The sequence below is a fragment of the Eptatretus burgeri genome, chromosome 21, assembly GCF_056783735.1.
Source record: "Eptatretus burgeri isolate ZD-2024b chromosome 21, Ebu_testis_v1, whole genome shotgun sequence".
Lineage (NCBI taxonomy): Eukaryota > Metazoa > Chordata > Myxini > Myxiniformes > Myxinidae > Eptatretus > Eptatretus burgeri.
In genome coordinates this window covers 1872566-1892185 of record NC_140981.1, presented here as the reverse complement: position 1 = coordinate 1892185, position 19620 = coordinate 1872566, and the positions used below count along the sequence as shown (strand labels likewise).

Here is a 19620-nt window from a genome sequence, read left to right as displayed (position 1 = left end):
AGAATACCTGCAGTTTTCCAATCATAACTTTCATATTTAAAGCAACAGTTTTCTAGAACTTCAACACATGATAAGAGGATGGCGCTGGACATGTGCATAGCGATTTTTGTATTCGTACAATGAAAAATGGACACAGGAGAGGCTATTTACCTTGAGGGGGAGAGCAGCAATTACAGGAAAAAAAAGCATAAATATTTTATTACAAGTGATAGTCCTGAACTGGATTTTAATCTGAACCACCTTGCATGTGGCATTCCATCTGAAACCCAATAATGATGAGCTGTGTCGAGGTTTCATTGAACCATCCTGAACCCAGTCCCGCTCAGACCCAGCGACGCGCTGCTCCCGCACATGCTCCCATACCGTCCTGACCTGACCTGAACACTCCTCGTTCAGCATTACGTCTTCAGACTCCCCCGCCATGTTGATGGTTCGATTCAAACAAATCCTGGGGACAATTGCTGATCGATCGCAGTTCACGATTTTGGGATGTATTCCTGAGAAGCATTTTTGGGGGCTGGCAGGATCGCATAGACCCTCGAGGAATGCACACTCGCCTCTGACCTGTCTCGCTTGGGACCTAGCTATGAACTGCCATCCTGGTGTCCAGCTTGCAGGGTGAAGCAGCAAGGGACGGACGTTATGGTGGAGCACCGGTGTGCCACCGTAGGTGGTTGTTGATCGTTGAGATCCTCCAATGTCCTTCGCGAAGAGTCGTTGAGCTCTCGCGGGCAACCTGAACAAATTACAAATTCCTTCTCTCACCTAAAGGTAGGGGGGGAGGGTGACACATCTGCACCCAGGAAAAATGACACAAGGTGCTGCATTCGAGAGGAAGTATTTTATGATCAACCACAGAGTAACACATCTCAATGACTGTGGGTCTGACCCTTCTGTAAACATACTTCAAATAAATATAAAGGACCAGAATCCAGGACTTTGTGCACCATGGAACTTGGTTGTCCTGCAGAGAAGGCCTGTAAACAGATGGTGTGGAGGCACACCGAAACAAATTCAGAAAGACATCCCTCATCCGGCCATGTTTAGTCTTCATTCATCCCATAGACGTCATATACCCCAAACGATGACTTGTGTTGAAACTAGCCCTGCAAAAGAGAAAAAACAAATTAATCCACAACGCTCATCAAATCAATCAGGTGCACGCAATGACGTCACATCTCCAAATCACCAAGGGAATCAAAAGAACCACCGAACAATCAATCACATTTCACTGGAATCCATGAGCTCGAGCGATTTACCTCCTCCAGGCTCTCGTTGGGTTTCAAGTCTATTTTTCTTCGTCCTGATTCCTTCAGGCAGTAGGCCCTGGGATTCCAAAACAAGCACAATGTACAGATCGAGGTGGGGGGTTGAGGGTGGGGGGTCATGTTCCGGTTTCAGGTTCCTTTGGGGCCGGACGCCATCTTTTCTGCTGTGAGAGGTGGTCTTCCACAGATGAAGACACCTCTTCTGGAACTGTCTTGTTCGACGGTGTTTGCTGTTTAGTTGTGTGTTTTTGTGCTGAGTTTGTGTGTCCCTGTCAGCCTAGTCCCTTACCGGCATCACCGGAAAGGACGCTAGGTTTGCTCTTCATCTGCCCATCCGTCCCACCAGTGGTTTTTCAGACTTTTTTTCCCAAACCCTCAAACATATTCAACCAAAACTTGGTGCACGACTTCATTATAAGTTACAGAAGAAGTTCGAGTTTCAGGGCGTTTTGTCAATTTTTCAGTTATGCCCTTTTTCGACTGAGAAAATTCAGTTTCTTCTTCTTCATATTGGATCCTGTTTCGGCTCGAGCGTGCGTTAAAGCAAACTAATTTTTATTTCCGGTTTGTTATCCTCGTTGTCTTTATTGGCTTCGAGTCAACAAAACATATCAGTGAATGAAAATGATTATTTCCTTTGATTTTGCTGAAAGGACCCAAACACGGTGGGTTAGAGAGTTTCTTCTTCTTCATATGGATCCTGTTTCGGCTCGAGCATGCATTAAAACTAATTTTTATTTCCGGTTTGTTATCCTCGTTGTCTTGATTGGCTTCGAGTCTACAAAACATATCAGTGAATGAAAATGATTATTTCCTTTGATTTTGCCGAAAGGACCCAAACACGGTGGGTTAGAGAGTTTCTTCTTCTTCATATTACCATGAACAAGTCTTACAGCACCAAAGGGGTATCCTCCCGTCACTGAACTCGAACCCACGTTTACAGCATCCTTGAACCAATCAGACGAACATAAACACACCGAATGGGCTTCTTGGTTGCTCGAAATTAAGCAATTAAAAAAAAATCCTGGGGAGGAAAGGGGAGCTGCGGGGAGGGGGAGGAAAGGGGTTTGGGGAGAAGTGAGCAGAGCTTGCTATTCTGGGGTTTATACCCCAAGGCAGATCAGTTTGCTGAAGCAGTTTCCGGGCAAAGGTTATCCTCGGTGGTTTGCCGTTGCCTTCCCAGCAGTAGTTACCGCAGGAATGAGAAACTAGTTCAGTTAATAAAGTTAGCAATTGGTAAATTAGTTACGATAGCTCGCCTCCTCTTAGCGAAGGACACCGTGGGGTCTTTAAGGTCCACCGACGCGTCCTGGTAGACGGGACGCCGGTTGAAGGTCCGTGCGAGGGACTCGTTGATGAATCACCTGTCTTGGCGAGGGGTCCACTCGCCTGTTTGTTGCATCACTCCCGACATGACACGACGCACTCACCGCACGCACTCCGTCCACGGTTCACTCCTTCCCTCCTAATGACGCCACATCAGGTCCGGACGGTAGGTACCCTGTACTTATCCAGGTGGTGCTCGTCAAGGTTTAGTACAAGTTAACTATTTTTAACTAGTTCTCTGCACTCATCAAAGACCTGACAAACAACCTTTGGCTCACCAACGCGGACCAACCCGGATTTTGTACACACGTGGACATTGTTAGACATCGGACAATTCCCCGTGAGTGACTCTGTTCCAATGGTGGACAACCCTGTGTGGCTGAATCACTTTATTCCAGCCGATTGTTTCCCCAGTTTGGTAGGCCGGAGGCGTCTCCCCTTCTCCCCGAGATGACGGCACCGAAGGCGATGAGGACTCAGAGTAAACCGGAACCGCCACGGGACGCCGGACGTGAGCAAGACCCGAAGGGTGAGGGTGAAACCGAGAGGGAGGAACTCACGTGATATCAAAGGCGGCAACACGAGAACAGTGCGGAGGACGATGTTCCGCACGAGCCATCCGCCATTTTGAGGACGTCATCGAAGTCTTCTTCTTCTTCAGTTTTAACTCATCCAACACCCCCATCTCATCCATGAACACGGAAACGGGCTCTTCTTCTTCTTCTTCAGTTTTAACTCATCCATGAACACGGAAACGGTCTTCTTCTGCCTCTTCTTCTTCTTCTTCTTCTTCTTCTTCTTCTTCTTCTGTTTTATCTCATCCATGAACACGGAAACGGTCTTTTCTTATTCTTCTTCTTCTTCTTCAGTTTTTATCTCATCCATGAACACGGAAACGGAGTCTTCTTCTTCTTCTTCAGTTTTAACTCATCCAACACCCCCATCTCATCCATGAACACGGAAACGGAGTCTTCTTCTTCTTCTTCTGCTTCTTCTTCTTCTTCTTCAGTTTTAACTCGTCCAACACCCCCATCTCATCCATTAACACGGAAACGCTACTCGGAGAGAAAAAAAATGATGAAGCAAAAATAACTTCGCGAATAACGAATGATATATTGGAAATGCGTTCGATCGGGCGGTGTAATTGACGCTGGAATCAACGGCGGTAAAAACCAGGAATTAATTTATTCATACCACTTTTACAATCTTTATTTAATTTAAATTTAATTATTATATACTTGAACACTGTAACACACAAATCGCCTTCTTAATCCTTCCAAGAACCTCCGGTTCAGCATTACTCGGACATGTTCTATATGGCGGTGTAGACGGTGGTGCGTAAGACGGCTTCATCGGCGCTAAACTTCAGCGGATTTTTTTTTCAAAACAATCTTTAAAATAATTATTGTATAAAAAATTAAAAAATATACACTTAAAACACTGCGCTTCAATGGACTCTCCAGTTGCTGTTCTTTCTTCAATTAATTCCGCCCAAGAGACTGATTCGGATCGGTCCGGCCCATTCTTTCGTCGGCCTTGAACCGACAAATAATTGAAGAAGAAGAAGAATAAAAAGGAACAGAGGAAGAAGAAGAAGATTTTCTCAGTATTATTTAATTGTCCCGTTGTGTGGAATCATTCCGGTTCACCCTCCCATCCAATCAGGTGCCGCCTTGTTGAGGCGTTTGGTGTTTCTAATATGACACTTATTCTCCTCCTTCATCCTTGATGCCCCTCAATGTTTGTCCTTGTTGTTGATGTTTAATATGCAGGATGGCGTCGGCCTCGGTACTCCTGGTGTCCTTGGGACTCTGCTGTATAACGAGCTTGGCGAATCCACAAGGTAAACTGAGCCAGGCTCACTACCGGGCAGGTGACCACAACTACAGATATGACCGTGAGGCCTTACTCGGTGGTGAGGTTTGTAAAACACACATCGTGTCCTGTTTGCTCTCATCAGTGTCGCAAACTCTCGACGTTTACCTCCGTTGCTCCTCAGATCGTCCATAACCTCGGAAAAACTAACAAACCGACACTACCAACTACCATGGGGTCCACTTGTCTTCCATCCGTCGTGTGTGTACATGTATGTATGTGTGTATGTATCTATATGTTTGTATATGTGTGTGTGTGTGTGTGTGTGTGTGTGTGTGTGTGTATGTGTGTGTGTGTGTATGTGTGTGTGTGTGTGTGTGTGTGTGTGTGTGTGTGTGTGTGTGTATGTGTGTGTGTGTGTGTATGTGTGTGTGTGTGTGTGTGTGTGTATATGTGTGTGTGTGTGTGTATGTGTGTGTGTGTGTGTATGTGTGTGTGTGTGTGTGTGTATGTGTGTGTGTATGTGTGTGTGTGTGCATGTAACTATGTGTGTGTGTGTGTGGTGTGTGTGTGTTTGTTTGTAACTATGTGTGTGTGTGTGTGTGTGTGTGTGTGTGTGTGTGTGTGTATGTAACTATGTGTATGTGTGTGTGTGTGTGTGTAACTATGTGTGTGTGTGCATGTAACTATGTGTGTGTGTGAATGTAACTATGTGTATGTGTGTGTGTGTGTGTGTGTGTATATGTGTGTGTGTATGTAACTATGTGTGTGTGTATGTAACTATGTGTGTGTGTGCATGTAACTATGTGTGTGTGTGAATGTAACTATGTGTATGTGTGTGTGTGTGTGTGTGTGTATATGTGTGTGTGTGTGTATGTAACTATGTGTGTATGTTTGTGTGTATGTGTGTGTCTGTGCATGTAACTATGTGTGTATGTAACTGTGTGTGTGTATGTAACTGTGTGTGTATATGTAACTATGTGTGTGTATGTAACTGTGTGTGTGTGTGTGTGTGTGTGTGTCTGTGCATGTAACTATGTGTGTATGTAACTGTGTGTGTGTATGTAACTGTGTGTGTATGTAACTGTGTGTGTGTCTGTGTGTGTGTATGTAACTGTGTGTGTATGTTTGTGTGTATGTGTGTGTCTGTGCATGTAACTATGTGTGTATGTTTGTGTGTATGTGTGTGTGTGTGTGTATGTAACTGTGTGTGTGTATGTGTGTGTGTGTGTATGTGTGTGTGTGTGTGTGTGTATGTGTGTGTGTGTGTATGTGTGTGTGTGTGTGTGTGTGGGTGTGTATGTGTGTGTGTGTGTATGCAACTATGTGTGTATGTTTGTGTGTATGTGTGTGTCTGTGCATGTAACTATGTGTGTATGTTTGTGTGTATGTGTGTGTGTATGTAACTGTGTGTGTGTGTGTATCTGTGCATGTAACTATGTGTATGTAACTGTGTGTGTGTGTGTGTGTGTGTATGTAACTATGTGTGTGTGTGTGTGTGTGTGTGTGTCTGTGCATGTAACTATGTGTGTTTGTTTGTGTGTATGTGTGTGTGTGTATGTAACTGTGTGTGTGTGTGTGTGTGTGTGTCTGTGCATGTAACTATGTGTATGTAACTGTGTGTTTATGTAACTGTGCGTGTGTGTTTGTGTGTGTGTGTGTGTGTGTGTGTGTGTGTGTGTGTGTGTGTGTGTGTGTGTGTGTGTGTGTGTGTGTGTGTGTGTGTGTGTGTGTGTGTGTGTAATTTTGCAGGATGAAGTTGAAGAGTTCTCCAAATTCAAGCTCGAGGAGGCGGAGAAGAAGTTGAAGTTGCTGGTGAAGAAGATTGACAAAGATGATAATGGATTATTGTCCAAAGGCAAGCTCCCAGTTCACACTCCTCCCTCCACCTTTTGATTTCTCGTTGCGTCGATGACAGTCACCTGCTAATTACCTCCCCCACCGAAGGTGGAAGGAGGTTATGTTTTCACCCCTGTCTGACTGTCTGTCTGTGTGAAGTATGTCTCAAAAAGTTGTTGCCGGATCCATGAAATTTGGTGGACAGGTTCGGTGTGTGACAAGGACGAACTGATAACTCATTAGATTTCAGTGAAGCTCCAGATCCGGATCCGACTACTGGAATTTATTAAGTTATTCTTCACCATTGAGAGATCGGGCCAAACATGATACAAAGCACGATATCTCAAAGAGTTGTGGACGGATCCAGATGAAACTTGGTGGACGGGTTGGGTGTGTGACAAGGACAAATTGATTCAATTTTGGTGAAAATCCGGATCCCGATCTGGATACGAGAATTATTTAATTTCTAAAGTGATTCTTCATTTCGAGTTTAAATGTCTTCATAAATCGCCGGTGCAGATGAGCTGAGCCTCTGGATCCTCGGATCATTCCGGCACTACGCCACACAAGAGGCACGAGAGCGGTTCCCACAGGTGGACCGGGATGGAGACCAGGTCGTGACGTTGCAGGAGTACGTCAATCACAAGTACCTGAATCACAGGTTTGGGACTCAGTCTGGTGATGAAGATGACAATGAACAACTTAAAGCTTTTCAAGAGGTGAGTTTGAGTACAAGACGGGTTTGTTCAAGGAAAGAATCGAGGTCGTCTTAAAATCATTTTCCCATTTTAGCTTTTCCATGAGCCTTGACCTCCGTATGACAAAGAATATTTCAGGAAGAAGTCTCAACACAAGCATGGGATATGTAACAATTGTTGAATCCTGGTGGATCTTTGACGGCTTCGTCTGAAAAGGGAAAACTGAGCACGACTACTATATCTTTGGATTGTGGAATCCTTAAAATTGCACCACCGACCACAAAATGCAACCACAGTGAGCTTCGCGCAGTTTCTGTGGATTATCAGCTTTTGTAGGTCCACCATCGGCTTGATTGGTTGCTTCATTTTTATTAACACTCTTGGTGGCCCTACCCGACCCGACCTTACCCGACCCTACCCTACCCGACCCTACCCTACCCGACCCTACCCTACCCGACCCTACCCTACCCGACCCTACCTTACCCGACCCTACCCTACCCTACCCTACCCATCTCTGTTGGAGTTTGGAAATCCATTAACCTGCATTCGCTGCTCAATAGGTTCAGCGATTCATACCGGGGTGAAGAATGAAATAATTAATTGTGATTTGATTTATTTTCTCGATTCATAATTTATTTATTTAATTTAAAGGATTAATTCTATTTGTCTAATTTTATTTATTCACGTTTATTTATTTAGATTTGAGATTTATTTTTCATTAATTAATTTATTTTGAAAATATTTTTTCCTAATTGGCAATTTCGGAAATATTTATTTATGTTTCTTTATTTATTTATTTATTTATTAGTCGTGATTTGAGATGGAGTTATTCTCATCTTTTTCAATTTCCCTTCAGTTTACCCTCCAAAGCATTGAAGAGGTCGTCATTGTGCATCGCTGCGTTCGCCATTTCCCCATTTTGTGTGCCAGTTGTACGTGGACAGGAAAAGGTTTGAAAAGGCCGATGCAGATGGTGTGGAAGGTCTCAACCGGACCGAGTTCATGGCCTATGAGCACCCCGAAGAGACCGAATACATGTTGGTGCGGATCGATTGGACTCACAAAGAAAAAGCCGAAACGAGATAGCTTCACTATTCCAAAGTGTTTGTCGTTTAAACCATCTCTTGTTTGTCCTTGTCGTTCTTCCATCTCCATTCTTTCAATCCTTCATCAATCCCCTCTTTCATTCTCTTCCCAGGACTACGTTGTGGATGAAGCGCTGTTGAAGTTTGACTCCGATGGCGATGGTTCAGTCATCCTGAGTGAATTTGTTGGTGATCATCAGCTCTATCCTGGTGGGTAACATCCATGGAGTGATTGATTGTACAAGGCAGTTATAACTGATACGGAAACGAAGGTTTCAGTCCGAAGTTGAGAGCTGCACATCCTCTGGACGAGACATCGGAAGTATCAACCTCAAGGTTTCCCTCTGTTATGCCAAAGGAGGGAGGAAGTGAGTGGCAGGAAATTATGGTCAGATCGAGGTCGTTGTTGAAACAATGGCAGGGTAAGGTCAAAACCCCATGGGGTTCGGAGGGATAACACGGCAAAGTTACCAACATATGTCTTGCTGAGAAAAGAGTTGAACCGATGGCATCGAAGCAAAGCACTGAAGTGACAATCGATAAAAGTTGGGAATCGGACTCGGGTATGACTGCTCAAAAGCGAGTACGTCACCTGTGAACTACCTTGTTGGCCACAGAAGAGATAAATAAAACGTTTCCTCAGCTTGTTACCTGTGACTGGGGAGCAGGCAAGGTTTCGTCAACTCACCTGTATATTTTAATGGTGGACTCGAGGTCCTCCACCGGGATGGTCAACAATTTAGCGACAGGTTGTCCATAGACACCGTCCACTGAGAAATCCAAACAGATCTTTTCATCAGTTTCCGACGGACAGAAACTCCAATGAGATCTGTCGACTGCGGTACTTTCGCCATTTAATGAGGATCCGAAGCCGAGCAAACCCCGAAAATTTTTCTGGTCCGGCTTCTGGTTGTTCCCTTTAAAAGAAAACAAAAAGACAGATTACGAAGGGAACGGCTTAAAGACTTAATGAAGGGGAACGGTGGAGAAGTTTGGAGACACATTACGGATTGGTTGGAACACAACACGTAGCCTGTTCGGCTCCGCGGAGGTATGCGCTCTACCGAGTGCCGTTCTCGTCCCTGAATGTAATCCAAGAAACATTTTACCGAGATCAAAAACACCAAACTGGATCGTGACCACGTCAACCTGAAACTACGTACATCGACACCCGTTTACTAATGTGTGTGTCCCTTACGAAGTGTGGACAACGATGTGTTTGGCCAAACAGTCAAACAAGCGATCATTTGTTCCACGATGACCTTTCCACATGGTGACCTTTCAGGCCTGGACATTGCTCCAGTGACCTCTTCGACACTCACTGGGGTGTTTTGGGTTGTTTTAGTCGTTGCGTCCGAACTCTTAACCAATGTCGTTCTTCCTGCACTGCAGGTAAATTGAATGTCCTTGAGGAGGTCATCTTTGAGAAGGAGAGCTTGGCACATTATCTCGACAAAGACCATGATGGAAAGCTGAACCGGCAGGAGCTGCGACCCTGGTTGATCCCGAACAACATGGAATCCGCAGGCGATGAGGTACTTTGGGAACAGTTTTCTTACACCTCTTCCGCTCTGACTCCTTGTCCTCATTCGACGATGCTTGCCAGAGTTTATTTCATGGACAAAGTCTGGTCAGGTCTCTTAACTCGAATGGATATGTTTCGGAGACCATTTCAAAAATGAGAAATTTGAATCAACGACATGTATTTGCTCTACCGACCCACCTACCTGTTATGATTTATTTCTTATTAAATTTTGGTTGGAGTTATTGCTTCCACTATATAGCTTATGGCAATTAAACCCACATCCTTTCACTAATCATGGAGGTAAAGAGGTTTCTGAGTAATTTTAACACCTTTCACTAATCATGGAGGTGAAGAAGTTTTTGGGTAATCTTAACACCTTTCACTAATCATGGAGGTGAAGAGGTTTTTGGGTAATCTTAACACCTTTCACTAATCATGGAGGTGAAGAGGTTTTTGGGTAATCTTAACACCTTTCACTAATCATGGAGGTGAAGAGGTTTTTGGGTAATCTTAACACCTTTCACTAATCATGGAGGTGAAGAGGTTTTTGGGTAATCTTAACACCTTTCACTAATCATGGAGGTGAAGAGGTTTTTGGGTAATCTTAACACCTTTCACTAATCATGGAATTGAAGAGTTGCAGGTTGAGGAAATAGATGATGGAGGCTTACTGAGGGAAAGGGAAGAGGAAACTTCCAGGTGATGGTGAAGTTATTTTATACACCTTTGTATGTGCGTGTGGCCCCTTGGTGGAAGAGTTGGCGTCATCAATCCATGTGCGGCACCTGTCTTCTGCTTGCATGATTGATGAGATTGTGGCTGTTCTGCTGATGCAGTGTCCCCCAAGAGCCTGTAGGTCGGGGAAGAAGTACTCATGTGTTCAGGGTGCCGGCGATAGCGTGCCTCCTCTTCGCAAAGGACACCATGGTATCTTCAACGTCCACGAGGTTGTGCCAGCAGACGGGTCCTCCGGCTTAACGTCCATCCTTACTTGCATGTGAAACACCAGCATGGTAGTTTATTGCTGAGTCGGGATTCGAACCCAGCCAGGGTAGACAGCTCAGAAGTTTTCGGCTCGGTCTTCACTGCCTTTCGGAACCTCACTGCACACCTCGAGGCTATCTCACCTGTCAGAGTGGAACGTGTTGTTCCCATGATGTTATTTAACCCCCAAAAAACAATTTGTTTATCCTTCCTCTTATCTTCATGCAATTGTTTGTAAAGCGACACCTGCTCACAATGACCTTCTTTCTCCGCCCAGGCTTCTCATTTGCTAGAACACATGGACATCGACCGAGACGGTTTTCTCTCGGAGGCTGAGGTTCTCGGAAACCGCAACGTTTTGTTCCGCAGCGAGGTCACCGGCTATGGACGCCTGTTCGGTGATGCTCACGGACCCCACGAAGACCTGTAATGAGGATCTGTGCTCCTGTCGTCTCGTTTTCCCTGTGCTCTTCCATTTAGCATTCAGCTCTCCAAACAATATGATTACAAATCACTGGTTAACAGTTAACCGGCTTGACGATGATGATTAAAAATTGATGATTAAACAATAAACCCGAGATATGTTGTTTATTCCAGAATGTTCTAACGACTTCGGACTTCAAACATCTCCACATCTGTGCTGGTTGAGACAATCAACGTGGAGAGGGAAGTCCTCCTCTCTGACAGTTCCATATTGTCATTCCGATAAAATGGTGTGTGCAGTGTGATTGTACAGTATAACACCTTTCACCGCTGACGGTGTATCCAGGTGGTGAGAAACCCGTTTCTGAACTCTTACCTTTGCCAAATAGCCTCGGGTCACAAATCCATCCTCGTTCTGACCTCACCTCCCCTGTCTCCTCAAACGCCCACAGCGTGCTCCCGATAACAGGTGACCTTGCTTATGGTCAGATCGAGGTCATCGTCCAAAGCATGGCAGGGTAAGGTCTAAACCCCATGGGGTTCGGATGGATAACACGGTAAAGTTACCGACAGATGTCTTGCTGAGAAAAGACTTGAACCGATGGCACAGCTGCAAAGCACTGAAGTGACAATCGATAAAAGTTGGGAATCGGACTCGGGTCGGACGGCTCAAAAGGGAGTACGTCACCTGTTAACTACCTTGTTGGCCACAGAAGAGGTAAATAAAACGTTTCCTCAGGGATAAAAAAAATAAGAGATTAAAAAAAACGTGGATGGGGGGGTCTTCACTGTGGGTCTGGGAAATTCTGGGAAAAGGATTCTGGGAAAAAAAAGGAAAGAAAAGGATTCTGGGAAATGACCACCGGAAGTGCTGAACGGTACATTAAAAAGTTTGACTGAACTGTATCAAAAGAACCATCAAGCCTCTGAGTTGACTGGAATTGTTGAGAAAGTTCCTTCTGTAAATCACTCCGGTCAACAGTGATGGAATTCTACCCCGTACGTTTGGACACCTTATCGGAACCTGAACCCAAAGCCCTAGCCGAGTTCCGTCTCATAACTGCCCCATACCTGTCCCCTTCTGAACAGAAATTCCCGTGTGACATTGTCTCTTCAGGTGGAGAAACATTTCACAATCTGTCCTTACTTTCCAGGTGGTTCCAACAAATTGACTCCATATTACTGACGCTCAATTCCAAGAAACAACACTTTTTTACTTTCCTGCCTGGACACTTTCTTTCTTGTCTGTTCTTTTCCAGATACTTGAGTTATTTGAGCGTTGCCATGAAGCAGGCTGGCAGCCTTCAGAGAAATAGCTCCACAATATAACCTCACCTTTCCCCTCTCAAATGTTTGACAATCTTGCCCTACTTTCCAGGTGACTTCATTAAATGGCTCCACGGCTGCTGATCGGGTCATTTCCACGGAACTCCAATAATCCAATCTTCTTGCTCTCTGTTCAACCCTTTTTCGACTCTTTTCTCGAAAGTTATTTGATGGCAGCCATGATGCAGGCTGGTGGTGGCCTTCAGAGAAATATCTGAACAGATGTTTGGTATGACAGAACTTTAATATACAAGAAAACAAACATGACATATCAACAAAAACTTTTCGTGCCGCACTTCTCGAGGTTGAATAACAGCACAAAAAGATTTGGTTAATATGTCTTGTTTATTTTCTTGCATATTGGAGAAATATCTCCTCAATGTGAACTCCAACCCCCAAAAAATTCACCTTCCCAAGTATAAGCTTAAACTTCACCTTCAATCTTCCTCCCATTTTTCTCTGATAGGTATATTTAATTTGGTAAATGTTTTGGGTTCAGTCTTTCAGATTTTTTTCTGCTCTGTCGTGCTAAAGATTTCTCAATGTGTTGTAGTTCAGTCGGCCATCCTCCCATTCTGGTTCAGGAGATCACGGCTCAAGCTGATGAAGCCTTTGTCGCTCCTGTGTGAAGCGGGACCATCGACGTGAAATATAAAACACACAGGAAATGGTGCTCTGTGCTGAGGTGCGGCGGTGAGAGTCACTGTTAACCCTCGACTAGGCAAAGATCCCCGGGGGGTGAAACAGCATGTTAAGGTCTGCACCACGGTTGTGTGCTTCACCTGAGTATGTTAAATCATCTGGTGGAGGTAGTCACCCAACTGGAGATTGTCACTCGATTGACGAAAAACATTGGAACACACAGACAACATGTTTGGCTTCTCCCATTGGTTGTTATCTCCATTTGCGGGTTTCAGAAGGTGGGAGGAAGTTCTCCCAGAACTAAAAATCTCCACCTCCTTTTTCAGTGAAGGATCATTATTCATGAACCAAATTGTGAGACTTTGTTCATTTCAACTGATTCTTGAATCTTCCTTCTTTTCCGTTATTTCCCCATTTTTCATGCACAGAATACGCTATGCAGTGGAAGATGATTTCCTTCTCCTCTTTTCAGTTAATCTTCTCCAATTCGCCTGGAACTTTGTAGTTGTTGGTTGTAGAAGAGGCGATGCTTCGCTTTTCTCTTCAGTGTCGAGCTCTGTTCTCTCGTGAGGCAGGGATCCCCTTCGTCACTGGAGAAAGTGCAGTCATTATCCTTTTCAGCACACATTCCAGCTGCTCGGTGTCACCGCACAGACTTAGGCCTCAGCCTACCAAGGGTCTGTGTCCCTTTCGTCATTTTCTGTGACTGATTGTCATTATTTTGTTTTTTTCTTTTGGTATACCATGTCGAGGCTCGTGTAAGAGCAAATACACAGAACATATAACAAGGCAGGAAACAAGACCGGCGGGAGAGGGAAGCACAAAATAGTGGTGAACAGAGACAACAGGAGGTCTGTGGAAGGGAGAGGGATGGGGTGGGAAACACGGGGTAAACAAGAATATACTTCAGGGACTTTCAAGAAGGAAAACAGGGAATTTGAAAAGAGGTGGGTTTGGGGTGGATGAACGGGGGTAGTAAATATCAAGATTTTGGATGGGGGAACATATGAGATGGTGGTGAACAATTGTTTTGAAGACCTGGAGAGAGGAGTGGGATTGAAAAGAGTGTGAGAGTTTGTTCCAGAGGCGGGAAAGAAGAGGAATGAAAGAGTGAAGGTGAGCAATGGTTCTTGATTTTGGCAGTTTCATCGTTTGGGGTTTTTGGCGGACCTTGAGCTGCCTGTGGAAATAGAGGGGGGACCGATCACAGAGAGAGCAAGTGGGGGTGGGTGGGGGGCAAGTCCGGGGAGGAGACGGCATATTTTTGTTGCAGCCAGCCACTTTGCTTTCCCAAAGAAGCTGGAGGTCCTCGGCTGCTTGACAGAGGTTCACGAGGACACTTCGTGGAGTCGTTCTAATAAGGTACATGCCAGGGTTGTGTGTTTGCCTGCTCACTTTCTCCTCACTGGTTTGCTTAATAGTTTGCCCTCGCTCGGAAATACTCGGTTGCGGATACAGCACTCACAGGAGAGGGATCCACAACCAAACTCTTCGCACCAATGTGAGTTCGTTTATGTTTATTCAAGGCTGATAACTCACGAAAAAACTTACAACACACAGAACATGACCCACAAATCGGTGTAAATAATCGGGGGTGTTAATGAGGTAGTCGTGGTGGTGGTGTGCGTTCTGTGAGCATCTCTGCTTTCCGTCGAGCACCTGAGCAGCATGGCCGGGCTCTCCTGGAGGAGAATCTTGGAGTTCATGGTTTACATGCTCATTGAGCGAAGTATTCTGGGAAGTCTGAAGAAAGTCACTTTGTGAACGTCGTGTCTTCACTGGTTGACCTTCACCTGCAACCAATGCAGCATTAGGTCAATGCATGAAAGAAAGAAACCAATTAATTAATTAAAACAACAAAGGTGATTACTAAATAACAGAAATCTCTAACAATCACCATCAAACCAAACTCTTGGAAAAGTAAACTTTCAACATATAAGTTCCAGAATCTTTTATCGTTTTCTCCATTTACACAGAGCTTGAGCGGGGTTGTGTGGCCCAAAAGGTAGAAGCAGTCAGTCTCCAACAATGTTGACTCCTTGGGGTAAATTATCCATGTCAAAACGGAAGTTATTTATTAGTATTTGTTCAGAGGAAGCGTGCTGGACTCTTCGTCCAATAGGAATGCGTTTTGTGTGTGACGGAAAGACGTGTCCCCATAACATTAGGTCTGTTTCTGCACCAACCATACCTTTGGATCTGGAACATCATTCTTTCCCCAAATATGTCTTTAATGTTCTTTCTGAAGAGGCCTCCGGACCGTTGAACGTGGCAAGGATTGTGAGGCACTGCAGGAAAGGCAGTGATATCACTGCAGTGATAAAATGTAGTGCACAGTCATTTGGGTGTGGACAACTTGTTCTGGTGGTCTGGTGGTCTGGTGTAGTTTGAGAGGTCCTTTCGGCTTCTGGTTGGTCCGGAAAGGGGGTATGCGGGGCGCTTTTCCCTGTTGTCGGGTTTGTTTCTGTAATTAGCACCCCAATTTTTAATGGTACACTCAATCACTCACACCAGAAATACCTTCACACTTCTTACCTTAACTCCACAGAATGTACACAGGAATCCAGGAGCACACACATCAACACACAGGTCCTCTATTTATCATGAAGATCCACTTCTGGTAAACACTAATGACACACTTCCAGTTTAATTAATTATATATGTGCAGATTAATTTAAACTATTTAATTCGATTCACACAGATCATGATTCAACTGGAACTGAATGTTTATTTGGATTTGTGTCTGCAGTTCACCCTCAAAGGGAACAAAACATCATTATTTTTGTGTTTACAAGAATTATGAAATTTATTCGTTGTCAGCATTTTATAAAAGGAGAACTTTTTCCATTTTCAAAGGAAGTGTTTCAGGATAATGAGTAAAAACAATGACAGTTCAGTTGTGTTTCATGTACATTGTACATCAGCAGAAGATGAACTGATAGATTTATTGGGTGGTCGCTAGAGTACCCTAATCTTCACTTTTTCCGTCGTCTGTCTGTCTGTTTGGATGTAATGGACAACTCTGGAAGCCAGAGGAGTCAACTGATTTTGATTTGATGAAACTTGATAGGTAGGTTCATACTAGGATCAAGTTCTATGCTTTTGAGCACCGTTGCTATGGACACCACCGTTGCCGAGCACCGGGACTTTGAAATTTTTGAAAGATCCTAAAAATATATATTTTTTCGAAAATAAAAAAATCGGCTTCCAGGCTTTTATGCGCACTGTAATCAACCTCTTTGTCAAAAATTTTCAGCCCGATCCGTCAAAAACTGTGACTAGTATGCAATCATATCGCGACCCAGCCATGTCGCCTACCGGCTTGTATGTCGGGTGGTCGCTCGAGTGCCCTTATTGGTTCACGAAAATATGTTTTCACCAAAAAAAAATAAGTGACCACAATATTCGTTATTGTTGTGTCTGTCTGTCTGTCTGTCTGCCCCGAGCATAGCTCCGTGGGTTTTGATCCGATCCTGATAAAATTTTGGTGGGAGGTTTATATCATGATCAAGTTGTGTTTTCCTGAGAATGGGCGTGGTGCTCCCATTATGGGCGGAGCCACGCCCAAAAAACATGTGTTTTTAGGGGGTAGCCGATTTCATTTTGCATCGTCTCCGAGGGGGTTTGTCAAATCTGACAGTGGTTTCGGTATTTGGTTAGCCCAATGGCACCTGCACCTATTTATTATATCTCACCTGTGTCCTTGTTTATTATTTATTATATCTCACCTGTATCCTTATTTATTATTTGTAATATCTCACCTGTACCCTTGTTTATTATTTATGATATCTCACCTGTATCCTTCCTTATTATTTGTTATATCTCAACCTGTACCCTTGTTTATTATTTATTATATCTCACCTGTACCCTTGTTTATTATATCTCACCTGCATCCTTGTTTATTTATTATTATATCTCACCTGTATCCTTATTTATTATTTATTATATCTCACCTGTATCCTTATTTATTATTTGTTATATCTCACCTGTATTCTTCCTTATTATTTATTATTATTTTTCACCTGTACCCTTGTTTTTTATATCTCACCTGTACCCTTGTTTATGATATCTCACCTGCATCCTTGTTTATTTATTATTATATCTCACCTGTATCCTTATTTATTATTTATTATATCTCACCTGTATCCTTATTTATTATTTGTTATATCTCACCTGTATCCTTCCTTATTATTTATTATATCTCACCTGTACCCTTGTTTATTATTTATTATATCTCACCTGTACCCTTGTTTATGATATCTCACCTGCATCCTTGTTTATTTATTATTATATCTCACCTGTATCCTTATTTATTATTTATACTATCTCACCTGTGTGCTCCTTTTCCTTTTCTTTCCCCACGATGGTTACGGTATTGACGATCGTGACTCGGGGACACTCCTGTCCGCTCAGAAAGAACAATACCTCTTCGTCCATGTCCTGCATATTGATGGTCTCACTCACAGCCACGGATAGGCCCTCCTCCAGGCACTCATGACAGTTGCTGCAACTCAGTGGACCTCCTCCGCATCCACCACCGCCGGTCAACGGTTTACATGGTGGGGGAGATCCTGGTTGTATTGGGACCGGCGGCATGAGGGGCCAGCACGGCCCCAAGTTAGGCACGACCCCCGAGTCGGTAGGGGACTAACATCCCAAACTCATCATAATCCTCACCGGTACTTCTCGCAGCATCGAATGCCACCACGGACCCAGGCTGCAGGACCGGGTCGTGCCCCGAATCCAGGTCGAACGGTGCGATATCGGACAATGATGTTACGAGAGCAGTCTCCGGTCCCCCCGTCCGCTTTTGGGAACTGCTGTGTGGACCGTCCGACATCTCCACCGAAGTGTCCGCGTCGCATTTCTCGAGACCGTGTCCATCAGGATGAACCACGTGCGTCCCGGTCACCACATCCAGCACCGCACCAGCCGGTGGGAGTCGGGAAACGGCTACAGCCAGGTACTGACCCCCTCCGGAGCATGTCGTGAAGATTTCAGGCTCGGATCGTGGTTCACTCACTGGATGGGATCGGACTGGGTGGTAGTGCTCTTGGTGGGGACACCGAGACCGTCTGTCCCGGGTTTAGACCCTGGTGCTGCGACACGAGCGGCTCCTCGTACTTCACGATGGTGACGTCCGGTGACCCACACGGTCCGTTGGAGATGTGACCCGGAGCTGCGAGTGGTGGGAATACGAGCGAATGGTCTTCATCCTCACCCGTCAGTACAGAACAGTCGAGAGACGGTCCCTTCCCGGGGTTTAAACTGACGTCCATCATCACGTCATGAATGCCTCAGTCCGGGCCACGATTTTCCCTTCAAAGAACGATAAAATGGTCTCTGGAAGGATGTGTCCCGTCCCTCAACCACAGTAACAGTGGATTCGTTGTGGTGGAGTGGGGTGGGGGTGGGGCGGGGGAACCCGTCTTGAAGAAAACTGAACCAACAAACCGTGTGACGAATCGGCTTTGTCGAACTTAACCGGTGTTCAGCGAGTTCGGCAGTGACGTCACGGAACGTCACCCCCCTCGTTTCCTCTCCTGATTCCCCCTCGTGGAACCGAGTGGTGTAAACAACACGTGAGTGTTTCCACAGAGTGAACTGGGATATAAAACACCACTCGGTGCTTAATGGTGAATTATTTACACAAACCTATGTAAAGCAAACGATTCGATGTCTTTGAGAGGAAAGATCAGGTGTTTCACCTTGTTTATACAGGAGGAGGAGTTCGAGCGATGTAAGGATGTGCACCATGATGATGGACCAAATGACAAATCAATCACGATTCACTGTTGGGGTCCGAGTCTTCATAAAATCGGACGAGTGAGATTTTATCCTCTTCAACAAAACCAAACGGTGAAAGTTCACAGAAAAAAAATCTCGGCGGAAACGAGAGTACAACGGTGACGTCACTTCCGGCACGAGCAGAAGCTGGAATGCGGTGAAGAAGAAGAAGCGGCGGCGGGAAAAGTCGTTTTTGCGCCGCAGCCTGTGGGGAGACGAGCGGTCGGACTCGAGAGGTCCTTACTTGGTTCGACGTTGCCTGAAGGACGATGTCGTTGAGCAGCCATCCGCTCCCAATCGCCCTCCCCTCGAAGGACTGGACGAAGTTGGACTGGGAAGGCCCAGGTGGCACGGGCTTTGGGCCGACCATGGGGCCTACACCGGGACATCGTCACACGGGTCTCCCAGCACCAGGGCCGGTGCACGATGCTGTGAGGTGATGATTGGTTCGAGCTTGGCTTCAGGTTTGACTGAGTAAAGAGTTGATTCATGATGTTCAAGTTGATTCCCTAAAGTGAAATATTAATAACTCAGAGTTGCTGTCGCCGTGCGATGTAAGATCACCACCAGTTGGGCGATGAGCCCCGAGATGGCGGAGCCCGTCGGGGTTCCTGCATGTTGATGGTGTTTGGTGCCGTCAAACACAAAGGACGTTGATTTGAGGCAAAGTTGAATGAGTGAAATATATATATATATATAAACACACACCAGCAGGGTTACCCGGCGTTGCCTAAGTGGGTGGGGGGGTTTGGGGGGGGCACTGAGAAGTGGGAAAAGCAGGAGAGCTGAGAATCGGGCAGGCGGATCGGGGGCAGGAAAACTAGTGGGTTGGGGGGGGGATGGAAACTGTGCAGGGGGCAGGAGAGCCAGAACAACAGTGGGTCTAAAGGGAACACCAGTGG

The 19620-nt window shown here is 45.2% G+C and overlaps 1 protein-coding gene and 3 long non-coding RNA genes across 6 annotated transcripts; 1 reads left to right on the top strand and 3 right to left on the bottom strand.

Annotated features, from left to right (window-relative positions):
* Nucleotides 1–826: 826 nt before the first annotated feature.
* On the bottom strand, nt 827–3604 carry LOC147008160 (uncharacterized). The gene is made up of 2 exons (XR_015053601.1): nt 3155–3604; nt 827–1106 (listed from the first exon to the last, which is right to left on the bottom strand). It is a non-coding gene; the product is annotated as an uncharacterized LOC147008160 (long non-coding RNA).
* Nucleotides 3605–4090: 486 nt separating this feature from the next.
* LOC147008158 (reticulocalbin-2-like) lies at nt 4091–11118 on the top strand. 3 transcript variants are annotated; one of them, XM_085865486.1, is made up of 8 exons: nt 4091–4259; nt 4367–4514; nt 6162–6267; nt 6768–6967; nt 7877–7987; nt 8145–8241; nt 9424–9566; nt 10818–11118. In XM_085865486.1, the coding sequence occupies exons 2-8, from the start codon at nt 4368–4370 to the stop codon at nt 10968–10970; spliced, it is 957 nt and encodes a 318-aa protein (XP_085721612.1). In that variant the 5' UTR covers nt 4091–4259; nt 4367; the 3' UTR covers nt 10971–11118. The 3 variants fall into 3 exon arrangements, with proteins under 3 accessions (XP_085721612.1, XP_085721614.1, XP_085721615.1); XM_085865488.1 differs by lacking the exon at nt 4091–4259 and having other exon boundaries at nt 4266–4514; XM_085865489.1 differs by lacking the exons at nt 4091–4259; nt 4367–4514 and adding an exon at nt 4601–4680.
* LOC147008159 (uncharacterized) lies at nt 7262–7531 on the bottom strand. Its single transcript, XR_015053607.1, has 3 exons — nt 7455–7531; nt 7380–7424; nt 7262–7349 (listed from the first exon to the last, which is right to left on the bottom strand). It is a non-coding gene; the product is annotated as an uncharacterized LOC147008159 (long non-coding RNA).
* Nucleotides 11119–14433: 3315 nt separating the features above from the next.
* Nucleotides 14434–18813, bottom strand: LOC147008157 (uncharacterized). The gene is made up of 2 exons (XR_015053603.1): nt 18640–18813; nt 14434–14724 (listed from the first exon to the last, which is right to left on the bottom strand). It is a non-coding gene; the product is annotated as an uncharacterized LOC147008157 (long non-coding RNA).
* Between the last annotated feature and the right edge of the window lie 807 nt (nt 18814–19620).

Coding starts and splice junctions, on each gene's coding strand:
- LOC147008158 (XM_085865486.1), top strand. CDS start 4,368: ATGGCGTCGGCCTCGGTACTCCTGGTGTCCTTGGGACTCTGCTGTATA. Junction 6,268..6,767: donor TAATGGATTATTGTCCAAAG/GCAAGCTCCCAG, acceptor TCGCCGGTGCAG/ATGAGCTGAGCCTCTGGATC. Junction 8,242..9,423: donor TGATCATCAGCTCTATCCTG/GTGGGTAACATC, acceptor CCTGCACTGCAG/GTAAATTGAATGTCCTTGAG.